At 48.4% G+C, this 17,176-nt stretch overlaps 1 protein-coding gene across 1 annotated transcript in view; it reads left to right on the top strand.

The window, feature by feature from the left end:
• INTS1 (integrator complex subunit 1) overlaps window positions 1-16,930 on the top strand; it is a 293,595-nt gene extending 276,665 nt beyond the window's left edge. The window contains exons 42-45 of the mRNA XM_075319760.1: window positions 5,582-5,652; window positions 7,410-7,501; window positions 8,835-8,944; window positions 16,729-16,930. Coding sequence (XP_075175875.1) covers window positions 5,582-5,652; window positions 7,410-7,501; window positions 8,835-8,944; window positions 16,729-16,844 — 389 coding nt within the window. The 3' untranslated portion in view covers window positions 16,845-16,930. The remainder of the gene's footprint in view (window positions 1-5,581; window positions 5,653-7,409; window positions 7,502-8,834; window positions 8,945-16,728) is intronic.
• The last annotated feature ends 246 nt before the right edge of the window (window positions 16,931-17,176 follow it).

Genomic DNA, 17,176 nt, shown 5'->3' with positions numbered 1-17,176 from the left:
TCTATCTATCTATCCCTCTATCTATCTATCCCTCTATCTATCTATCCATCTATCTATCTATCTATCCCTCTATCTATCTATCTATCTATCCCTCTATCTATCTATCCCTCTATCTATCCCTCTATCTATCTATCCCTTTATCTAGCTATCTATCTATCTATCTATCTATCCCTCTATCTATCTATCTATCTATCTATCCTATCTATCTATCTATCCCTCTATCTATCTATCTATCTATCTAATCTATCCCTCTATCTATCCCTCTATCTATCCCTCTATCTATCTATCTATCTATCCCTCTATCTATCTATCTATCTATCTATCTATCCCTCTATCTATCTATCTATCTATCTATCCCTCTATCTATCCCTCTATCTATCTATCTATCTATCTATCCCTCTATCTATCCCTCTATCTATCCCTCTATCTATCCCTCTATCTATCCCTCTATCTATCCCTCTATCTATCTATCTATCTATCCCTCTATCTATCTATCTATCTATCTATCTATCCCTCTATCTCTCTATCTATCTATCTATCCCTCTATCTATCTATCTATCTATCTATCCCTCTATCTATCTATCTATCTATCCCTCTATCTATCCCTCTATCTATCCCTCTATCTATCCCTCTATCTATCCCTCTATCTATCCCTCTATCTATCCCTCTATCTATCCCTCTATCTATCCCTCTATCTATCCCTCTATCTATCCCTCTATCTATCCCTCTATCTATCCCTCTATCTATCCCTCTATCTATCTATCTATCTATCTATCCCTCTATCTATCTATCTATCTATCTATCTATCCCTCTATCTATCTATCTATCCCTCTATCTATCTATCTATCCCTCTATCTATCTATCTATCTATCTATCTATCTATCTATCCCTCTATCTCTCTATCTATCTATCTATCCCTCTATCTATCTATCTATCTATCTATCCCTCTATCTATCTATCTATCTATCCCTCTATCTATCCCTCTATCTATCCCTCTATCTATCCCTCTATCTATCCCTCTATCTATCCCTCTATCTATCCCTCTATCTATCCCTCTATCTATCCCTCTATCTATCCCTCTATCTATCTATCTATCTATCTATCCCTCTATCTATCTATCTATCTATCTATCTATCCCTCTATCTATCTATCTATCCCTCTATCTATCTATCTATCCCTCTATCTATCTATCTATCCCTCTATCTATCTATCTATCCCTCTATCTATCTATCTATCTATCTATCTATCTATCTATCTATCTATCTATCTATCTCTCTATCTATCTATCTATCCCTCTATCTATCTATCTATCTCTCTATCTATCTATCTATCCCTCTATCTATCCCTCTATCTATCTCTCTATCTATCCCTCTATCTATCTGTCTATCCCTCTATCTATCTATCTATCCCTCTATCTATCTATCTATCCCTCTATCTATCTATCTATCCCTCTATCTATCTATCTATCTATCCCTCTATCTATCTCTCTATCTATCTATCTATCCCTCTATCTATCCCTCTATCTATCCCTCTATCTATCTCTCTATCTATCCCTCTATCTATCCCTCTATCTATCCCTCTATCTATCCCTCTATCTATCCCTCTATCTATCCCTCTATCTATCCCTCTATCTATCCCTCTATCTATCCCTCTATCTATCCCTCTATCTATCTATCTATCTATCTATCCCTCTATCTATCTATCTATCTATCCCTCTATCTCTCTATCTATCTATCTATCCCTCTATCTATCTATCTATCCCTCTATCTATCCCTCTATCTATCCCTCTATCTATCTATCTATCTATCTATCTATCCCTCTATCTATCTATCTATCCCTCTATCTATCCCTCTATCTATCCCTCTATCTATCTATCCCTCTATCTATCTATCCATCTATCTATCTATCTATCCCTCTATCTATCTATCTATCCCTCTATCTATCTATCTATCTATCCCTCTATCTATCTATCCCTCTATCTATCTATCCCTCTATCTATCTATCCATCTATCTATCTATCTATCCCTCTATCTATCTATCTATCTATCCCTCTATCTATCTATCCCTCTATCTATCCCTCTATCTATCTATCCCTTTATCTAGCTATCTATCTATCTATCTATCTATCCCTCTATCTATCTATCTATCTATCTATCCTATCTATCTATCTATCCCTCTATCTATCTATCTATCTATCTAATCTATCCCTCTATCTATCCCTCTATCTATCCCTCTATCTATCTATCTATCTATCCCTCTATCTATCTATCTATCTATCTATCTATCCCTCTATCTATCTATCTATCTATCTATCCCTCTATCTATCCCTCTATCTATCTATCTATCTATCTATCCCTCTATCTATCCCTCTATCTATCCCTCTATCTATCCCTCTATCTATCCCTCTATCTATCCCTCTATCTATCTATCTATCTATCCCTCTATCTATCTATCTATCTATCTATCTATCTATCCCTCTATCTCTCTATCTATCTATCTATCCCTCTATCTATCTATCTATCTATCTATCCCTCTATCTATCTATCTATCTATCCCTCTATCTATCCCTCTATCTATCCCTCTATCTATCCCTCTATCTATCCCTCTATCTATCCCTCTATCTATCCCTCTATCTATCCCTCTATCTATCCCTCTATCTATCCCTCTATCTATCCCTCTATCTATCCCTCTATCTATCCCTCTATCTATCCCTCTATCTATCCCTCTATCTATCCCTCTATCTATCCCTCTATCTATCCCTCTATCTATCCCTCTATCTATCTATCTATCTATCTATCCCTCTATCTATCTATCTATCTATCTATCTATCTATCCCTCTATCTATCTATCTATCCCTCTATCTATCTATCTATCCCTCTATCTATCTATCTATCCCTCTATCTATCTATCTATCCCTCTATCTATCTATCTATCTATCTATCTATCTATCTATCTATCTATCCCTCTATCTATCCCTCTATCTATCCCTCTATCTATCCCTCTATCTATCCCTCTATCTATCCCTCTATCTATCCCTCTATCTATCCCTCTATCTATCCCTCTATCTATCCCTCTATCTATCCCTCTATCTATCCCTCTATCTATCCCTCTATCTATCCCTCTATCTATCTATCTATCTATCTATCCCTCTAGCTCTCTATCTATCTATCTATCCCTCTATCTATCTATCTATCTATCCCTCTATCTATCTATCTATCCCTCTATGTATCTATCTATCTATAGGCCCCTTTACACACTGAGACTTTCTAGCGATCCCACCAGCAATCCCAACCTGGCCGGGATCGCTACAAAGTCTCTGGTGAGTCTCTGGTGAGCTGTCAAACAGGCAGACCTGGCCAACGACGCAACAGCGTTGCAGACCTGCAGAACGACCTAGCTAGTCATTGGGGACGTTGTAAAGCAGCTTTTTGAAAGGGAAGTCGCTAACGAAGTCGCTGTAAAGTCCCCTTTACACACTGAGACTTTGCTGCACAGCGGGAAACAAAGGACCAAAGAATGGTCCTGAACGATTTGTAGCGATCAGCAACTTCACAGCAGGGGCCAGGTCGCTGATGTGATTCACACACTGCAATGTCGCTGGGGAGGTCGCTATTACGTCACAAAACCGGTGACGTTACAGCAATGTCGTTTGCGATGTTGCAGTGTGTAAAGCCACCTTAACACTAGCATGGTGCATCGCTACATGCCATCACGTTATACTCAGTGGGTTCTTTCTTCCGGGACCCCCACGGTCATTGGGAATGAATTAGGCACAAGACTAGTGTAGCTCTGGGATCCTTTCAACTTTTCCCGCGCACATTGGCTGCTCAGCTGTGCAGGGAACTGTAACAGAGGCCTAATGGGGCTGCATGAAACAACGAGAAGGGGATTGGGCTCTGATGTAGCGCTGTGTCCCCTTCATTCTCGTGATCAGTGGACTAATGGTGCACCCTACCGAAATACCAACACTTTTTAAGAGAAGAATAGAACTTTCTGATTGCGTTCCTCAGATTTTTTTTATTTTCCTTTTTGTTAGGTAGCAAACAAAGCAACAATAGTATGTATAGAGTATGACAGAAGCCTTTCTTTTTCACCTCCATGTATATAATTATGCCCTGCGGTATTTAAAGGGAACCTGTCAGGTGCAATATGCACAGAGCGCCACGTGCAGTTCTGGGTGATATTGCTAATCCCTGCCTAACCGCCCCTGTATCTAGTAGCATAGATAAAGAGATCTTTAGAGAGAGGATTTCTAATGATCCTTCATGATATGCTAATGAGCGAGGGGACTAGTCCCAATGACGTTAGTTCCCCGAATAGTCCACCCTCAGGGACGTCCCAGTGTCACATGTACCGGTGTCCTCACTGCCTCAGACACCGGGTTTAGGGTCTGTGCCCATGATCAGAAGTCCCCGTCACTTCCAGTCATGCGCGATAGACCTCTCTGAAGCCCGATAACGGAATATATCGGAATATAACGGAAAGTGCCGGGACGTCTGATCATGCACACTGAACCGCAACCCGGCGTCTGAGGTGGTGACAACAGACAGGTACGTGCGTCGCTGACGCTGGGCAATGGGCATTGAATAGCATGTTAGCATAGCATTCCCCTGTGGACATGCTAATAGGGCGGACTAGTCAGGGGAAGTAGCAAACTTGTGACTAGTCCCTGCACTCATTAGCATATCATAAAGGCTCTTTAGAAATACTTTTTATAAAGATCTATTTATGTATGCTACTAGATACAGGGGCGGGTAGGCAGGGATTAGCAATATTCACCCAGAACTGCTCGTGGTTCTGGCTGCATATTGCACCTGACAGGTTCCCAACTAGTCCTTGGCCTCATTTGCATATCATAAAGGATCTTTAGAAATACTTTTTCTAAAGATCTCTTTATCTATGCTAGTGTATACACCCGGAACTGCTCGTGATTATGGCTGCATATTGGACCTGACCGGTTTCCTTTAAGGTGAACAGATGCCTTTAAGACTTCATAGTCCCGAGACTTTGGTCTCTCCAGCAATCGGTTTTTTTTTTTTTTATGCTTCACTTGGACACGGATTGGCTTGAAGATCTATCCAGTAATACGTGGCTGCGTCTCCTCGCCCGCAGGCTAGGAAAGCTTGTGATATTTCCGAACCCTTGGAAGAACGCAGCAGTCTATATTTATTAGAGAGAAGTCCAAATATAATTAAAGAAAATCCCACGAGCGATCAAGATCTGTAGAGTTTTGATTTTTTTTCTTTTTTTTTTTTTTTTATTTAATACACCTCGGCTCCACCGCTGGTAATTCTCCGTCCACGGCCGCGTCCGCTCGCAATCTGATCAGTTCTTTAAAGCCTTGCCCGAGGCGATGTGAGCCGTGCAGCGCTGGCAGCCGGGCCGCTTCTCCCAGGATCCATGCCGATCTGTCATCACACTTCATTCTCTCTGCAGAATGAATTGCTTGATTGAAAGACGGCGTTTCCATCCCGGCCGCTGATTGTGTCACGCTGGCCCGGCTTCTCGCCGGCGTCGTCTTGTGATGGGTTTAAGTCGCTGCTTCTTGCACTGGTTTCCTTTTTTCTTTTTTTTCTTCCAGACGTCCTGCAGGTCCTGAGCGACATAGATGAAATGTCCATGCGCCGGCCTGAAATCCTCTCCTTCTTCGCGGTGAGTATCGCCGACCCCTCCATCTGGCGCTTTCCGCTTATTTATCCAACAAGTCCCGTCTTTTCACTATATCCAAAGGATTGTGCCGGTGTTATATGAATCAGTATAGATCACATTGTAAGTCAACATTGCATGCGATGTGACCAATCCTACCTGAAAAAGGTCCCCCATTAAACCGCGTGTAAGGACGCTAATATATCCCTCCACTGCCTGTCCTTGTATACTAGCAGGGGTAAGTGATCATACGGCTAAGACCCCCCCATAGATGAGTCTATTTTGAGTCTGTTTGAGTATATGGAGGTTGAAATGCCCCCTCCTCCCCATCTGTAAGAGCTGATATCTAACAAGGACTTCTCCTTAAGGGGTTATCTCATGCCACTCACTTCTACATTGAAAATTAATGCCGCTTATAACATTAAAGAGAATCTGTAAGCAGGATTTTGCTATTTAATCTGTGAGCAGAATAATGTAGGAACAGAGACCCAGATTACTGGAATGTGTCGCTTACTTGGCTGTTTTGATGTTTCAGTAAAATCCAGTGTTTTATCAGCAGGAGATTATCACTACTGGACTAGGTTTACACAGAAGGCTGCCAATCAGTGGTGTTGATGTGGTTATATACAGTAAGCTGCCAATCAGTGGTGTGGGTGAGGTTATACAGTGTACACAGAAAGATGCCAATCAATGGTGTGGGCGAGGTTATACACCATGTACACAGCTGCCAATCAGTGTGTGGGTGGGGTTATATACAGAAAGCTGCCAATCAGTGGTTGGGGTGGGTTATACACAGCGTACAGAGAAAGCTGCCTATCAGTGGGGTGGGCCGGGTTATACACAGCGTACACAGAAAGCTGCCAATCAGTGGGGTGGGCGGGGTTATACAGTGTACACAGCTGCCAATCAGTGGGGTGGGCAGGGTTATACACAGTGTACACAGCTGCCAATTGGTGGGGGTGGAGTTATACACAGTGTACACAGAAAGCTGCCAATCAGTGGGGTGCGCAGGGTAGGGTTATATACAGTGTACACAGCTGCCAATTGGTGGGGGTGGAGTTATACACAGTGTACACAGGAAGCTAGCAATCAGTGGTGGGGGTGGGGTTATACACCATGTACACAGAATGCTGCCAATTGGGGTGGGAGGGGTTATACACACTGTACACAGCTGCCAATCAGTGGGGTGGGTGGAGTTATACACAGCTTCCAATCAGTGGTGTGAGTGGGGCTATACACTGCTCAGCATTCAGAGCTCTGCTAGATCTGCAGCAGAGAAAACTGTAATTGTATCACTACTGCTGCACGCAGTAAAGTAAGTGACACATCGCTGGAATCAGGGTCTGTGTCCCTACATCATGCTGCTGACAGATTCCCTTTAAGACCCCACACACCAGCCAAGACACCCCCTTTATAGCAGTCTTTGGCTGTATTTGCAGATACAAGTCAGTGTATTTAATTTACTGTCTGCACATCAGGATTGCAGGCGTTTCTGTGCTGGACCACGGTCGTCCTGGCCTCTGAAGTGATCAGTATGTAACTTCCTAAACTTCCCGTATCCCTGGTGGGCTCGGCTCCTCTTCTTTCCACAGCAGGGGTGCTGCATCTTGTTCTATACCGATACAATGAAACAAGGGAGCAGGACTGGGGTCGGCTCGTCTGTGATCTTGTGAATTTATTACGGGGGAGAATCAATGCTGTACACTGTGCGCTTTCATTACTGAACATCGCCTGCCTCTTCCCTCTGTGTTTTTCTTTCGCAGAGTGATTTTCAGAGGCTTATGAGCTCCGCCGAGGAATCGTGCCGCAATCAGGCCTTCACCCTGGCCTTACGCGCCATTCAGTGTAATCCCAGGTGAGATCCGCAGCTTTTGTTTTTCGGAGCCGGCTTTTGCTTTTACATTTCTTCTTTCCCTTTTAGCTGTGATGTTTGCCGCGTCGTCCTCGGCTGCAATCACACATGTGGTCGGCATAATAATCAGATTTATAATGGGCATAACAAGGATGGAAAAGGCGCTAATTCCACATGACTATCAGAAATGGCGCAAACACAAATCTGGTGCAAGTACTGCCCTACTGCAATGTTACCCTGATCTGACCCGGCACCGACCAGCACTTTCTTGGACACACAGTTGGAGCACAGGTGTTTGTGGTGCTTTGTCCTAGATATTTGGTTTATAATGGCAGTGCCGATGTACATGTGTTCTGACGGGTTTCAGCACTGAATGCGTAGCCCCTTAAAGGGGCTGTACTAAGTCAAAACAATAGAGATCATTAGAGGTCTGTACTTTGGGACCCTGTCACGGGGTATGTAATGACAGGACAGGTCCCTAGGCTGGCCCTCAGACTTGAGACACTGCACTGTCCTTTATCTTGGAGGTAGGCTTGATGGTAGTCAGGTATGAGCCCCCAGCGTGGCCCTAACTCCTGTCCAGGCCTTGATCTTGCTCCCCTTCTCCCACACAAAGCCAAAACCCCACAAAACAACACAGACAAGGGACAACAGAAACTCGCACACACAGCACTCAAACAGAAAGGAGAGATAATGTGTACTGGGGAACAACAAAAAAGGGAAGGAAGTAACGCACAACAGGGGAACTCACATACCACTCAGAAGCGCAGCACAGATCACCATAAACAAGGTAACCACCAAGACCGGGATCGCTGAAGCTATAATCGGCAATGGAAGAAACCTGTGCCTTAAATAGGGAGGAGACGGCTGCACGTGGCAATTAGCAACCTTAGCTCTTAGATCCTGCTCACAAGTCTGCAGGAATTAACTCACTGCAGAGGTGAAGACCAGTGAACCTGAATCAGCCAACGTCCGGCTCAGGCTGAACAATCCAGAAGCCTCAGGTTGTTTGCCAGACTCTGGTGTGAACAGAGTCTGACGATACTGTGCCCGCAAATGTGTGCAGAGCCCAACATCGCATGACAGACCCCCCATTGTAGAGCGTTGACTGAGCATGTGCACCCCCTCTATTCATTCTCCGAGCACTTCATTCAGAATACCTCCAATGCCCCCATAGAGAGGAGGGACGTATGCTCAAGCCCTGCTACATTCAGACTGAACTTTATTTTCAGGATCATTGGGATTCCTAGTGGTCAGACACCTTCTCCCTCCAATTAGCAACAATTTAATGTAAACCCCTTCATTCTAATGATTTATTCCTCTTTTCTGCACTCAGTATTGCTACAGACTTCCTGCCCACCTTCATGTATTGTTTGGGCAGCAGGGACTTTGAAGTAGTCCAGACGGCGCTGAGGAATCTGCCCGAGTACACACTGCTGTGCCGAGGTGAGTTTACCCATTTTGTACCAGTAATGGAATTATAAGGAAAGAATGGAGGTGGCGTTGGTGCAGCGCGGGGCCCCTCCTAAGTTTTCCCTCGTCACCTCCTGCCGGGGATCTCCAGCCATCCCCATGCACTTAAAGGGAACCTGTCACCACTTTTTTGGCCTATAAGCTGCAGCCACCACCACTGGGCTGTTATATACATGATTCTAACATGCTGTATATAAGAGCCTAGGCCGCTGTGTAGAACATAAAAAACACTTAATACTAGAAGGTCGCTCCGGTGCACAACAGTCGGATGGGTGGCGCCGTTCTCTGGGACCGGCGCCTCCCCTTTCGGCAATCTTAATCTTCCTTATTCTGAAGCCTGTGTGCATGACCCGTCCTACGTCATACACGCTCGCCGATCCTGCGCATGCGCACTACTATATTTTGATCTGCCCTGAGGAGGACAGATCACAGTGCACCTGCGCAGGACCTCAATGCCAGCGCGAGTGTATGACGTAGACGCGTCTTGCACCGTGGCTTCAGAATAAAGCAGACCAAGATGGCCAAAAGAGGAGGCGCTGGTCCCAGAGAACGGCGCCACCCATCCGACTGTTGTGCACCGGAGCGACCTCCTAGGTGAGTATTAAGTGTTTTCTTTGTCGCTCCATTGGGAGACCCAGACAATTGGGTGTATGGCTTCTGCCTCCGGAGGCCACACAAAGTATTACACTTTAAAAAGTGTAACCCCTCCCCTCTGCCTATACACCCTCCCGTGGATCACGGGCTCCTCAGTTTTATGCTTTGTGTGGAAGGAGGCACACATCCACTCATGCATTCTCAACTTAGTTATGTCGGTTGGAAGAAAAGAGGACCCCCGGCATGTTCCCTTCTCACCCCACTACGTCGGCGGTGTTGTTAAGGTTGAAGTACCCATTGCGGGTACAGAGGCTGGAGCCACATGCCGTCTCCTTCACCATCCCTTAAGCGGCTCTGGGAGAAGTGGGATCCTAAGCGGTCATCCATTTACTGGGACCGTGCTCCATCCGCAGCCCCTGTGGGAACCTGCCGGACCGGAGCCTCTTCAACCTCAGGGACCGGGCCCTGCAACTCAAAGGTACTCTGTGTCCCCATTGGGGACTGTGCAGGGAGCGCACCTTCTTCCCGGAAGCCGCGGCGGCTGCTGAATTCAGGAGGCCGGGAGACTTCCGCGCCGACCGTGCCTGCTTGTTGGGCGCGGTCTCAAATTTAGTCCCCGGCTTCATCGCGGCCTAGTCGCAAAAATCCCGCCCCCAGGCCTGCCTGTCAGGGGTAAGGGCGGGATTACCGACCTGACGTCGGATGTGAGGGCTGGAGCATCCTGCATGTTTCCTCCCCTCTCACTGATCACTGTGGGGACCCCAGATTCCCGCACTTTGCTGGCGCCGCCCACGGCTCCACTCCTCCCCTGAGAGCTCCGGCAGCCATTTTTTGGCATTCTGCCGGTGGAGGATTTTCAGTGAACAGCTCTGCAGCTCCGGGGGATCCAAGGCAGGGAATCTGGAGGACACACTCCGCTTGTTAGCGGTCGGTAAGCCACACCGGTCCCCCTAGGGTGCCGGATTAGATACGTATATATCTATATCTATCTGTTCGGTGGGCTGTATACCCCTTTCCCATATACCCTCAGTGATCACTCTCCTAGGAGACAACAGCATGTCGTCCACAAGGAGCAAGGCTGCTAAGGCACAGGGTTTTTTTGCGGCCTGTACCTCTTGTGGGGCTATGTTGCCTGCGGGTTCCACCTACCCTCACTGTGAGCAATGCTCGACCCCTGTTTCGCTTGCTCAGCCGGAGCCTCGGACACTGGTGGGCCTCTCGGCTCCTGTAGACCCCCCTGCTACCCCTGACCAGGCTGCAGGGACAGAATTCGCCTCTTTTGCTGAGAAACTCTGAGTCACTTTCTCAATCCATTGCACAGTCTATGGACAAATGGTCTTCTAAGTTGCTAGAGGCTTTGCAGTCCAGACCGGACCTTTCACAGGCCCCGGCCCCTGTGGGCTCGTCGCCTCCAGGCCCCTCTCGGTCCGCGTCACAGCGCGCTCATAGGTTGGCCCCTCGGTCTCAGGCGGAAGACTCCTGCCCGGACCGTAGTCCTAGACCGGCTAAGCGGTCTCGCTGGGACTCTTCCCCGACTTCCTCTCGCTGCTCGGGATCCCAGCTTGGGGACTCTCTGGAGGACGAGGCGGACGTCGCAGCTCAGGGCTCTGACCCTGACGTAGCCCTTAACCTTGATACACCTGAGGGGGACGCCTTAGTAAATGATCTTATCTCGTCCATCAACCAGGTGTTAGATCTCTCTCCCCCGCCTCCTCCTGTAGAGGAGTCGGCGTCTCAGCAGGAGAAACACCAGTTTCGGTTCCCCAAACGTACACGCAATACGTTTTTTGATCACTCTAACTTCAGGGACGCTGTCCAGAAGCCCAGAGCGGTCCCGGACAATCGCTTTACTAAGCGCCTCACTGACACGCGTTACCCCTTCCCATCTGAAGTCATTAAGGGTTGGGCTCACTGTCCCAAGGTGGATCCTCCTGTCTCAAGATTGGCGGCTAGATCCGTGGTGTCGGTTGCAGATGGCTCATCGCTAAAGGATGCCACTGACAGACAGATTGAGCTCCTGGTGAAGTCCATCTATGAGGCCACGGGCGCGTCTTTTGCCCCGGCCTTTGCAGCCGTGTGGGCACTCCAAGCTATCTCGGCTTGTCTGACTGAGATTAATGCTGTCACACGTAATTCTGCTCCGCAAGTTGCGTCTTTGACCTCTCAGGCGTCAGCCTTTTCATCCTACGCCATGAACGCCGTCCTGGACTCTGCTAGCCGTACAGCTGTAGCATCCGCTAACTCTGTGGCAGTCCGCATGTGGCTGCGCGAATGGAAGGCAGATTCGGCTTCCAAGAGGTTCTTAACCGGTTTGCCGTTTTCTGGCGACCGTTGTTTGGCGAACAATTGGATGAGATTATTAAGGAATCCAAGGGAAAGGATTCCTCCTTACCCCAGGCCAAACCTAAGAGACCTCAACAGAGAAATGTTCAATCGAGATTTCGGTCCTTTCGTCCCTCCGCCAAGTCCCAATCCTCTTCGTCCAACAGGCCGGAGAAAGGCCAGAGGAACTCCTATGCGTGGCGATCCAAGTCTCGCCCACAAAAGGCCGCAGGAGGCACTGCCTCCAAGACTGCTTCCTCATGACTCTCGGCCTCCCCTGACCGCATCCTCGGTCGGTGGCAGGCTCTCCCGCTTTGGCGACGCCTGGTAGCCACATGTTCAAGACCGATGGGTGAGAGACATTCTGTCTCATGGTTACAGGATAGAGTTCAGCTCTCGTCCTGCGGCTCGCTTCTTCAGAACCTCTCCGCCCCCCGCTCAGGCCGACGCACTTTTTCTGGCAGTAGCTGCTCTAAAGATGGAAGGAGTTGTGATCCCCGTTCCCCTTCAGGAACGTGGTCGCGGATTTTACTCCAATTTGTTCGTGGTGCCAAAAAAGGACGGGTCATTCCGTCCTGTTCTGGACCTCAAGCTACTCAACAGACATGTGAGAACCAGACGGTTCCGGATGGAATCTCTCCGCTCGGTCATCGCCTCAATATCACAAGGAGGCTTCCTAGCATCGATCGACATCAAGGATGCTTATCTCCATGTACCGATCGCACCCGAGCATCAACGTTTCCTGCGTTTCGCCATCGGGGACGAACATCTCCAGTTCGTGGCATTGCCTTTCGGCTTGGCGACAGCACCACGGGTTTTCACCAAAGTCATGGCATCCGTTGTGGCGGTCCTGCATTCTCAGGGCCACTCGGTGATTCCCTACTTGGACGATCTCCTAGTCAGGGCCCCGTCTCGGGTGGCGTGTCAACAAAGTCTATCTGTCGCTCTGGCGACTCTCCAGCGGTTCGGGTGGATCATCAACTTCCCGAAATCCAAGTTGACACCGACCCAATCACTGACGTACCTTGGGATGGAGTTTCATACCCAGCAAGCGTTAGTCAAGCTTCCGAGCGACAAACAGCTTTCTCTGCAGGCAGGGGTGCAATCCCTTCTTCGGAGTCAGTCACACCCCTTAAGGCGCCTCATGCACTTCCTGGGGAAGATGGTGGCAGCTATAGAGGCAGTCCCATTCGCGCAATTTCATCTTCGGCCACTCCAATGGGACATTCTTCGCAAATGGGACAGGAGTTCGGCTTCCCTCGACAGGGACGTCTATCTTTCCCTTGCAACCAAGACGTCACTTCAGTGGTGGCTCCTTCCCAACTCTCTGTCGCAGGGAAAATCCTTCCTACCCCCAACCTGGGCTGTGGTCACCACGGACGCGAGCCTGTCAGGGTGGGGAGCGTTTTTTCTCCACCACAGGGCTCAGGGAACGTGGACTCCGATAGTCATCCCTTCAGATCAATATTCTGGAGATAAGGGCAGTGTATCTAGCCCTATTGGCTTATCATCGGTGGCTGGAGGGCAGGCAGATCCGTATCCAGTCGGACAACGCCACTGCCGTCGCATACATCAACCACCAAGGCGACACTCGCAGTCGTCAAGCCTTCCAGGAAGTCCGACGGATTCTGCAGTGGGTGGAAGACACAGGCTCCACCATCTCCGCAGTTCACATCCCGGGCGTAGAAAACTGGGAAGCAGATTTTCTCATTTGTCAGGGCATGGACGCGGGGGAATGGTCTCTGCACCCAGACGTGTTTCGAGAGATCTGTCGCCGCTGGGGAACGCCGGACGTCGATCTCATGGCGTCACGGCACAACAACAAAGTCCTGGCATTCATGGCACGGTCTCAGGATCACAGAGCTCTGGCGGCGGACGCGTTAGTTCAGGATTGGTTGCAGTTTCGACTGCCTTATGTGTTTCCTCCTCTGGCGATGCTGCCCAGAGTGTTACGCAAGATCAGGTCCGATTGCCGTCGCGCCATTCTCGTCGCTCCAGACTGGCCGAGGCGGTCGTGGTACCCGGATCTGTGGCATCTCACGGTGGGTCAACCATGGGCGCTTCCAGACCGCCCAGACTTGCTGTCACAAGGCCCGTTTTTCCACCTGAATTCTGTGGCCCTCAACCTGACTGTGTGGCCATTGAGTCCTGGCTCCTAGCGTCTTCAGGGTTATCTCAGGATGTCATTGCCACCATGAGACAGGCCAGGAAGCCTACGTCCGCCAAGATCTATTATAGGTCTTGGCAAATCTTCCTATCCTGGTGCGCTAATAACGGTTTTACTCCATGGCCGTTTGCCTTACCCACTTTTCTTTCATTCCTTCAATCCGGAATGGACAAGGGTTTGTCACTTGGCTCTCTCAAGGGCCAAGTATCGGCGCTCTCCGTGTTTTTTCAAAAGCACCTAGCCAGGCTTCCGCAGGTCCGCACGTTCCTGCAGGGAGTTTGCCACATAGTCCCACCTTACAAGCGTCCGCTGGAACCCTGGGATCTTAACAGGGTGCTAACGGCTCTTCAGAAACCACCTTTCGAGCCACTGCGGGATGTGTCTCTATCACGTCTTTCGCAGAAGTTGGCCTTCCTAGTGGCAGTCACATCACTTCGGAGAGTGTCTGAGCTAGCAGCGCTGTCATGCAAAGCCCCCTTCCTGGTGTTTCACCAGGATAAGGTGGTTCTGCGTCCGGTCCCGGAATTTCTCCCTAAGGTGGTATCCCCTTTTCATCTCAATCAGGATATCTCCTTGCCTTCATTTTGCCCTAATCCAATTCACCAGTGTGAAAAGGATTTGCACTCTTTGGATCTTGTGAGAGCACTCCGGCTCTACGTGTCTCGCACGGCGCCCCTGCGTCGTTCAGATGCGCTCTTTGTCCTTGTCGCTGGCCAGCGTAAGGGCTCGCAGGCTTCCAAGTCAACCTTGGCTCGGTGGATCAAGGAACCGATTCTCGAAGCCTACCGTTCTTCTGGGCTTCCGCTTCCTTCAGGGCTGAAAGCCCATTCTACCAGAGCCGTGGGTGCGTCCTGGGCATTGCGGCACCGGGCTACGGCTCAGCAGGTGTGTCAGGCAGCTACTTGGTCTAGTCTGCACACTTTCACGAAACATTATCAAGTGCATACCTATGCTTCGGCAGACGCCAGTCTAGGTAGGCGAGTCCTTCAGGCGGCGGTTGCCCACCTGTAAGAGGGGGCCGTTTTTTTCGGCTCTTTTTATTGAGGTATTCTTTTACCCACCCAGGGACTGCTCTTGGACGTCCCAATTGTCTGGGTCTCCCAATGGAGCGACAAAGAAGAAGGGAATTTTGTTTACTTACCGTAAATTCCTTTTCTTCTAGCTCCTATTGGGAGACCCAGCACCCGCCCCTGTACCCTTCGGGCTGGTTGTTTTTTTGTGTACACATGTTGTTCATGTTGAATTGTTCTTTTGGTTCATGGTTTGCAGTTCTCCGAACATCCTTCGGATTGCATTTACCCTAGACCAATTTAGGCTAGTTTCACACTACGTCTTTTTAACATCCGCTGAAAACGTTTTTTTAGCGGAAGTACGGATCCTGCTTTTACAGCAAATAACGTATGCAAACGCATATGTTATTTTGCAGGATCCTGCACTGGATGTTTAGGGGCGGGCATTGGAGTCATGTGATCGGGAGTGAGGGGAACTAGACTGGGAGGAGGCTTCTGACAGCTGCAGACGCTGGTAACCAAGGTAAACATCGGCCTTGGATACCCGATATTTATCTTGGTTACGAGTGTCTGCAGCTGCTAGGAGCAGGGCTGTCTGCACACGTAACCAACGTAAACATCGGGTAACTAAGAGAAGTGGTTACGCGATATTTACCTTGGTTACGAGTGTCCGCAGCTCTCAGGTGGGAGAGAGAGGGAGGGGGAGGAAGGGGGAAAGACAGAGATAGAGAGAGAGAGGGTGAGGGAGGGAGTAGAGAGATAGACAGATCATGCGAGACTGGTTCTGGGCATGCTCAGTACTTTCTGGGCATGCTCAGTACAAAAGCAGGATCCTGTCTATCAGCACGCCAGCGTTCACCTGCGTTTGCGTGCGTTATAGTCAGGATCCAGCAATTTGCAGTATTTGGACGGAGCTCAAAAACGCTACAAGTAGCGTTTTTGAAACATGTTAAAAAACTGCAAGTCACTGGATCCTCACTATAACGCACGCAAACGCAGGTGAACGGATGTTAACGCGAGTCCATTGCAAATGCATTGAAATGAAAACGCATTTGCACTGGATCCGCTTGTCCGCTAAAATAACGTTAAGGACGGATGTTAAAAAGACGTAGTGTGAAACCAGCCTTATAAGTTTTCTCCTTCCTGCTTTTGCACCAAAACTGAGGAGCCCGTGATCCACGGGAGGGTGTATAGGCAGAGGGGAGGGGTTACACTTTTTAAAGTGTAATACTTTGTGTGGCCTCCGGAGGCAGAAGCTATACACCCAATTGTCTGGGTCTCCCAATAGGAGCTAGAAGAAAAGGAATTTACGGTAAGTAAACAAAATTCCCTTCTTTTACGTTCTACACAGCGGCCTGGGCTCTTATATAAAGCATGTTAGACTGCTGTATATAAGAGCCCACTGGTGGTGGCCGCAGCTTGTCGGTCAAAAAACTGTTGATAGGTTCCCTTTAAATGGAGCTAAGAAGGTACCTGGGTCCCCCAGAGAAAGCGATGAACATGGGGCTTGAATTCTCAATATTGGTGAAGACACCCACCAATCATAGTCCCTTTATAGGATGACAATACACATTTGGTTTTTCTGAACCCAATTTTATGGGTGGATTTGTTACCCTGTATCCTATAGTCCTGTATATAGCTATGCATTCTGTTTGTCTCCACAGAACACGCGGCCGTACTCCTGCACAGAGCCTTCCTGGTGGGCATGTACGGACAGATGGACACCAGCCCACAGATTTCGGAAGCATTGAAGCTCCTCCACATGGAGGCCATGGTGTAGGGAACACAACGAGGAGTAGGACCTTGTGATGAGAACTTCTTATTGTCATGTAATTACTTTTTATATTAAAATAGTTTCTGACTCGACCGTAGTGATCAATGAATTGTCCTATATATAATGGTGTCCGGGGGATCACAAAATAATGGTCCTATCCCAAGAACACCAACTCACACCAGATAATGTGCGAGTCTGAAAACGCGCAGCACCGAGAGAACGCACTCTGCAGACGTTGTGCTTGTTGGGTCCCCTCCAATGATACAAACCACGGAGACACATGACACCGACTGATTTACAGCATTCATGAGATGGCGAGAGATGATCACCGGACAACA

Source organism: Anomaloglossus baeobatrachus, chromosome 7 (genome assembly GCF_048569485.1).
Source record: "Anomaloglossus baeobatrachus isolate aAnoBae1 chromosome 7, aAnoBae1.hap1, whole genome shotgun sequence".
NCBI lineage: Eukaryota > Metazoa > Chordata > Amphibia > Anura > Aromobatidae > Anomaloglossus > Anomaloglossus baeobatrachus.
The sequence above is the reverse complement of the archived record's forward strand: the minus strand, read 5'-3'. Positions and strand labels throughout refer to the sequence as shown.